The following is an 8254-nucleotide window of genomic DNA, read 5'->3' on the forward strand; positions in this document are numbered from 1 at the left end:
TAAAGCCGACGAAATATAGTCTGTTTCGTCGGCTTTAGAAGGGTTTAGCCGATGACACGTGCCATAATTCGTCGGCTAAACCTTATTAAAAAAATTAAAAATACTATAGCCGACGAATATCTTACATGTTTCGTCGGCTATAAGTCCATTCTAGTAATAAAAAAATAAAATAAAAAATTCTAAATTACCATTCCAAGCAAGCTGCAAAACAATTCCATATAACCAACAACAAACACATAAAACTATATAATTTATCAACTACACAAAATCTAGATCATCTAAATTAATATCCAGTTCTGAGGGCTGCTGTGGAGGTTGCGGCGGCTGAGGTAGCGGTATAAGCGTAGGCATGGGCGGAGGCAGAATTCCCTGAAGCTGGGCAGCTGTAAACTCCTGGAAGTACTAGAACATTTGCTGCTGCTGGGTGGCATATACCGCGGCAGTATAGGCAGCCTGAGCAGCTTGCTGTCCCCGTAGTCTCTGAACTTCCGACTCTAGCTAAGTCGTCCTGCTGGTGGTCGAGGTCCTCCTACTGGTCGAGGCTGCATTTCGTTGAAATGTTGGAGTGGTCTTTAAGACCCCCTCGCCCTTCTTTCCTAGACCTCGACAGTAGAAGTTGTTTGCTCGCAGTGAGAAGGCTGTGCCCATGATCCTCGACCCAACACTCGGATTCGAAGTGTCGATCCGGGACATGGCTTCGGACATCTCTTCCTCCTGCGTGTCCGGCCATGTCTCCTTCACTATAGCACTCATCACCTCGTCATTAGCCTCCCTCACTTTCGCCTAATTAGATAGAAAAAAATGATTAATTAACATTTTGACATATATATATATAAGTAAAATTAAAAATTTAAAAACGTAAGATGACTTACAATATCCTCCTGGGCGTCAGGATATGCCTTCTTGTACGTATAGACGTATCGATTGGCTTCTGGATGTTCCTTGGCCGCCTCGTCCATGAAGAAAGCGAACGGTCTAGAACCGGCATGATGGTTCCTTGTGTTGCGTTGCCGGGTTGCCCGTTCTGAGCGTTCGCCCGGGAAACGGCCTTCAAAGAAAAAAATAAACTATTAGTAAAATATTTTAAAACGCACGTACTTAACAACAAATTAACTAATTAATTTTTTTAAATACCTGTTTACGAGGGTTGTTGAATTCTGATGTCAGAAGCCAACGCCACTCATACTCCCTGTACTGGAACTCAGCAGGGGTACCAGAACGTGTGTTCCCGTGCGTAGTCCAGTGGGTTCGCAACTCGTTCTTCCACTCCTTGTACCTACAGATACAACAAAAATATTAGAAATATTATTAATATCACATACAATTTTGTTTTTTCATTAACTTCCCAACGTACCTTCCCCCATGCACAACGTTCGCCCATCTGTTCTTCAGGTGCTCGGGAACGTCAAACCACACATATATTTAACCGTTTATTAGTTTAGTTTTTCGAGAAATCAACAATGTCATACATAATATTATTGAGGCAACTTGTAAACTCATCAACATCGCGTTGTGGACCATGTCCTTAACCTCCTGCGGGACCTCGCCCCAGTCTGACCACAACATAGGGACTCTCTCCCTAATGAGCGCTCCCACGCGGCCGAAGTACGTCCTCGACTTCCCGCCCGATACTATGTCGCCATCCCCGTCAGTAACGATGACGATCCTCCCTGAGGTACTGACGGTCTTCTCTAGAGCCTTCCCTGTGACGGGGCCTCTCTTCTTCTTTGTCGGCTTCGCTCCGACGGTGCCTATCACATGATAAACCAAATTAATTATTAAAATCGGAGACCCTTTATTATTAATTATAAGAAAACAAATCATTCATCTTTCATTACATGAGGGAGATGCGGCGGACGCGACGGATTCCGTCTCTGTCGCCGATGATGATACCCTCGCGGAAATAAGAGGCGTATCATAAGGCAAGAACCGGTACGCCGCTGATGGAGCCACTGACGGGGGCAATGGATAAATCGGCGTCCCTGAGCCATCGACTGCAGGTAAGGCCAGTATCATCCGCGGAAGGAACAGATGAGGCGGCGGCATCTGTACCCCAGATGACCCACTATCCGAAGAAGTAGGACCCGGAGTGGGCGCCCGGTGTATCTCAGGCATACGGGGTGCAGACACCTTCGTCTGGGTCTAAGGCCACAACTGTCTTGAGGAATGAGGGACTCCCTACTGCCTCGATGAAGGGGGCTCCTCCGGCTGCCTTTGTGCCGTCTCTAGAGGGTCTCAAGTCTGGCTGTCATGGGGCCTCGAAACAACGTTTGAGGGTTGCTAGAGGTTCCCTCAGACGATTCGAACCTTTGGCCCTTCGAACCCTTCGTCGATCTAAAATTACCGCTCATCCTGTTTAAAATATTAATTTGAATCAAGGCCAATGTTTTAAAAGGCTAAGGCGTAGCCAAAGCTATGGAGCGAGAGCCTCACCAAGGCGTCAGCCTTTTGAAAAAAAAATTTAGATTTGTAACTTTTAAAAATTAATTTTTTAAGCTCCTAACTTTTAGATTTATATTTCATGACAAGAAATAGGAGGTCAGTTTCATGCTTATTTTCATATTCGTAACAACACCACAAAATCAAACACTGTAAACTCATTCAATTAGTCAACAAAAAAAAACAAAAAACAAAAAAAACAGAGGAACGAAAATCTAACCCTATAACATGAATAAAATTTTCTTGTTTCCAGTGAAAGTCTAACCCTATAGCATGAACAACAAGAATATGTGCACAAAGGGTGAATAATGATCCACAAACAGAAACAAGAAATGAAATTGAATATCTATTTTAGAGAAAGAGGAGGCAGAAATCTCAAGCACAAAGACAGACATTACTTCACAGCAGCCAGCATGTCTAACATGATATACGAAAGAGAGCAAAAATCCCTAAATTCAAGAGAAATGCAGTTTACCTAATGTACATTAGTTAGATTTTGGAATGTCCAAACTTAACTATTTATTTAATTCAAGTACTAGTCAATGTCTATAAATCCAAATTTCCGGAGACAAATTTACATGTGTTTGGATGCTCCCAAACTCTAACATATACACTTCCTAAATACTTTCCACATTCCCTACCATGAAATTTCCCAATGACGAGTTAAAAGTGGTGCAAACATTGCAATTGACCGGAAAATCAAAGCAAACACAAAACGAAATGTGAAACAGAAAACATACAGTTCCGCAGAAATGTACTCGAGGAGGAGGGAGGGCTCGAGGCTGGAGCAGCAGCAGGAGGAGGGAGGGCTAGAGCAGCAGGAGGAGGAGGGAGGGCTCGAGGAGGCCGGCCAGGGTTTTTTAGGGTTGTCGCGCTCTGGAGGCTGTCGAGCGCTGGGATATACCCGATAACTTTAGCCGACGAAATAAAAATTTCGTCGGCTAAACCTATTAAATTCGTCGGCTAAACACTTAAAATTCATCGGCTAAACCTTTGAAATTCGTCGGCTAACTTTTGAAAGTCGTCGGCTAAACCTTTGAAATTCGTCGGCTAAAGTATTTTTTATACATTCAGCACATTGTGATTACTTTTTATACATTCGGCACATTGTGATTGTGATGATCAAACTTGAGAAACGAAAATCCAACCGTCAGATCTGACCATCATGATAAAATACATATATGGGAAAAAATTCAACTTGATCCAACAAGGTTAAGGGCTCGATCCGGACGGTCAATCCCGTAAGTGAAACCCCTAAACGCACGGAAAAGGTCATTGGACCGTCTAAATTACGTATTTTGGCCGTACCTTCAACTGAAAATAGTTTCAAAGCGATGAGACGCAACAAGTCGTATAAAAATTTTACGGAAAATAACCACCAAAGATAGGGCTACTCATAGGGAGAATGAATGAAAAATTGCATTAACCGCAACTATCGGCACCGAGACTTTACTGGAATACCGTGATTTTTCAACCATGGACGTATTTCACCATTCTGGTCATATCTTATTTCACGACTTTTTTACGTTTGAAGGTTCTACGTATAATTTGTTTTTGAAACGGAACATTTACTTAACACTTGGTAAACAAGTTATACAACATTAGTAGGCATGTTGTGATTGTGATGATCAAACTTGAGAAACTAAAATCCGACTGTCAGATCTGACCATCATGATAAAATACATGTATGGGAAAAAATTCAACTTGATCCGACAAGGTTAAGGGCTCGATCCGGACGGTCAATCTTGTAAGTGAAACCCCTAAACGCACGGAAAAGGTCATTGGACCGTCCAAATTACGTATTTTGGCCGGACCTTCAACTGAAAATAGTTTCAAAGCGATGAGACGCAACAAGTCGTATAAACTAATTATGGACAGATTTCGACAACATCCAAACTTTTTCTCCCTTTTTTTCTTCTCCCTTTTTTTTCTCCCAGATGAGCTGCTATCCAGATCTGCAAATATAAGGAACTTTAGCCGACGACATTTTAATTTCGTCGGCTAAATAATTTTAAAGTCATCGGCTAAAGTTCACAGACTATAGCCGAAGAAAAAAATTCTTTTAACCAGTGAAAATTTAATTTCGTCAGCTATATATGGTCAACTTTAGCCGACAAAAATTTAAATTAGTCGACAAAAAAATAGTTCGTCGGCCTGGTTTTTTTATTTTCGTCGGCTAAAGCCTTTCTTCTAGTAGTGACCTCCTTAAACTTTTAAAATGAGAATGTTTTTAGTTCTAGCATGTATTTTGACAATCAAAACCACCTATTTCTTAGTTACTTACTCACATATGAATCCTACAAAAAATTAGCCAAAATGAAAAACGTTTAACCATTTAATTTTCACAATATTCGTTTTAATTTTATCTAACGGCCTATAATTGTTTACGTCAATTTGAATGACCAAATGATTATGAAGTTAGTTAAAATTTATTAGACATATTTCTTACATATGAATCTAGAGGATCAACGGTTGAGATCGTTAAATGAAGTCATCTACTAATGTAAAATAGTATAAATCCTCAAATTCTTAATGAGGTCCTTATGTGCGTGTGTGTGTATATTATCACTACCATTGATTTTCTCGTATATGATACATACGTACAATTACAAATTCATGCATGGACATTGTATAAAAGAAACTTTTATGAATATATTGTTGAAAATTTATGTGCCTCAACCTGTTTCCTGTGAACTAATTAAGGTGTACGTTTGTCTATATTTTTGCATATATGCAGGTTTGGACTGAGAGAAAGGGAGTACGAAATCTGCTAAATTTGGTTGGAAAAGAAGTAAAGATGCAAGGTTTCCTGCTGGGTTCATACTTGGATCGGTTTGGAGATTTTGCAAAAGAGATGGAGAGCCACCTCAAGGAACGAAAGATAAACTCTAAGCTTAAAATCGTTCATGGAATTGACAAGTTCTTGGAGAGCCTCGGGTCACTCTTCACCAGCTCTAATATCGGAAAGGTGGTAATCCAAGTCAAGTGATGGCTAGGTTGAAAGGCCGGCAGGATCGATATCAATCTATATATAATATACCGTTTCAATAAACTAGTCAATGCACTTTATCAAAAATTTATCTAATAAGAATCTAGTTGTATGTTGACGATCCTCTTTTGCGGATGATTTCGAGTATAAAAAAGCCTCTAATTTGCTTATTACGAAGAGATTTTTTTTTTTTCAGTACTTCTGCCTTTTCATTTTATACATGAAAATAAACATAGATTTCTTGATCATTACTGACTAGACGAATATTATTGCCCGACGGAATAATAGTCGGGGTTCTTATATATACTCTTGTAGCAGTTGATCATGGAGTGTTGAATATAGAAAAAGGGGGCTTAGGGCTTGTTTCTACGGCTCTGTGGATTTCCCCGGCCCAACTATTCTATGTGAAATTATGAATGATAGAGACTAGGGCATGTGTCTACGGCCACATATACGTTTAGCCTTAAGGAGATCCATTTTCCTTTGAAACGATACGGGGATGCCGACCGTGCATTTAAACTCAGCATTCATGAAGAGCTGCAGAAACCACACATTAAACTTGGTAAGTGGTTGTGTACACGTACTGGTGTGTGTTAGATACTTAGATATATCGAGTCTCATATATAGGGGTGCTGGTAGTTGCAACAAGTAACTAGCTAGCTAGAAGGAGAAAAGACCAGGAAAAAGAATCTAGATCGAAGGAGATATGAGTGGTACAGTAGTCGAAAGCAGAGAATGGTACATGGCTGCTTATGCTCCTGAAGGTATTCCAACTTCAGATCATCTTAAACTTCGCTGCGTCTCACTGGCCCTTGATGCAATCCCTGAACAACATGTCGTCCTTGAGACGCTCTTCGTCTCCGTTGAACCATACCTGCGTGGCCGAATGACAGGCCTGGACGAAGGGCTGTACTTTGCGCAGTTCAAACTTAACGAGGTTCAGACTTCAGATCCAATTATCATTTCTCGGTTTTTGTTCTTTGCAAACATTAATTCTCTGTTGTGTTGTATGGTTGATGCATGTGTTATATATGCAGGTAATTTCATCATTTGGGGTTGGAAGAGTAATTAGGTCGAAGGATAATGACTATGGTGAGGGTGACATAGTGATTTGTCCTTCCACATCTTTTGCCGATTACTGTGTGGTGTCATCCAAGATCTTAAGAAAGGTGCAACCAGGGACGGAGCTAGGATCCCAAACTAGACTGGGCCAGATTTTCATTTGATAAAATTTCGAAATAAATACTAATTAATTCATATTTTTAAAATTTAAAAGAACAAATGAGAATTCATGAAGAGAATATAAAAAACGAAGAGCTGACTCAATCGAGAAATATGAAGATTTTTTTTTTTATCACATAGAAATATGAAGATTTTAATCATTTAGGATCAGATAGACTATAATTTGAGTTAATAACTTAACTAAGAACAAAAAAGGAATAAAATGAGATTAAATTTCATCTAGTTCTTCATTCAGATTTCAGAAACTCTTTGACACATTAATTTGGCCAAATTCATAAAGATGTGTAAGGTTTAGGATAATTAAGTCTAAGCTAATTATACAAAACTCAAAAGTTTACTGAGTTATAATTGTTAGTTGTGAGGTCTATGCTAATTAAAGTCAACAAAAGTTCTCTGGGCTGTAGCCCAGATAGTGTTTCACTATGCTCCGTCCCTGGGTGCAACCAAATGATAGGATTCCATTGCCTGAATATCTCAGTCTGCTAGGTATAATACTTCTTTACTTTCACTAGAATCATACGTACCCTCCAATATTATCACAGAGTTCTCCTTTCATTGTTATTGTTTCACACACTTTAGTCTGAAACATAGTTCGATTAATATTATACTTGTGTATTAGGGCTACCTGGGTTGGCAGCGTGGGTGGGAATAGAGGTGATCGCGGCTCCGATAAAAGCTGGGTCGAATGTTTTCATCTCAGCCGCAGCAAGTGCAGTTGGGATCTATGCAGGGTAGTTAGCCTAGCTTAAAGGCTGTAGGATTGTTGGGAGCACGGGAACTGATGAGAAGGTACCGGAATTAATCATATATTTTTGCCTGATATTGACATTTCTAGCTAGGTTTATTAATTACCACAGCTGATATACATTTGAAGAAACTAGTAAAAAGATATTTCTATGACTTTGATTATGACATCTGATTAGTCAACCAGAGAAGCTACTGCAGTGTTCTATAATTGCATTAAGGCATAATTGACAATTTGCTATCCTAATTTTTACTTTGGTGTCAATTTGCTACCCTAGCTTTCATCTTGGTGACAATTTGCAACTTTTGTTTTTATTTCAGCTAATTTGTTACCCTATCTTTTATTTCAGCCAATTTACTACATTTCCATCAAATTTGCTACCTTAGGCTTTCAAGATTAACCAATTTACTTATCAAAATTTCAATATCGACCAATTTTAACTTTCGTTTTTTCAAAATTAATTCATGTTTGAATAAAGAAATGAACAAATTAAACTGACAAAAAAGTAACAAACTTGGCTACACTACCAGGACAAGCACTTTAGCCGACGAAAATTTTTCGTCGGCCTGTCAGCTTAATTCGTCGGCTAAGATCTTAGCCGACGACCTTTCGTCGGCTAAGATTTCGTCGGGAAAAGCTCGTCTGTGGTGACTTTAGCCGACGACACACGTATATTTCGTCGGCTATAGTCCAGACTTTAGCCGACGACATTTTTTCGTCGGCTATAGTCCAGACTTTAGCCGACGACATTATTTCGTCGGCTAAAGTCCGGACTATAGCCGACGACTTTTTTGTCGTCGGTTATCTGCCAAACTTTAGCCGACGAATATTTTAAAATA

At 39.6% G+C, this 8254-nt stretch overlaps 1 protein-coding gene and 1 pseudogene across 1 annotated transcript in view; both read left to right on the top strand.

Moving 5' to 3' along the window:
• Window positions 1-5600, top strand: part of LOC101300292 (NADP-dependent alkenal double bond reductase P1-like) — a 9751-nt gene extending 4151 nt beyond the window's left edge. Inside the window, exon 7 of the mRNA XM_004289123.1 lies at window positions 5177-5600. Within this exon, the coding sequence (XP_004289171.1) occupies window positions 5177-5428 (252 nt within the window). The 3' untranslated portion in view covers window positions 5429-5600. The remainder of the gene's footprint in view (window positions 1-5176) is intronic.
• Window positions 5601-6134: 534 nt separating this feature from the next.
• The window catches only part of LOC101300574, a 12164-nt pseudogene continuing 10044 nt past the window's right edge, over window positions 6135-8254 (top strand).

Source organism: Fragaria vesca, linkage group LG1 (assembly GCF_000184155.1).
Source record: "Fragaria vesca subsp. vesca linkage group LG1, FraVesHawaii_1.0, whole genome shotgun sequence".
NCBI lineage: Eukaryota > Viridiplantae > Streptophyta > Magnoliopsida > Rosales > Rosaceae > Fragaria > Fragaria vesca.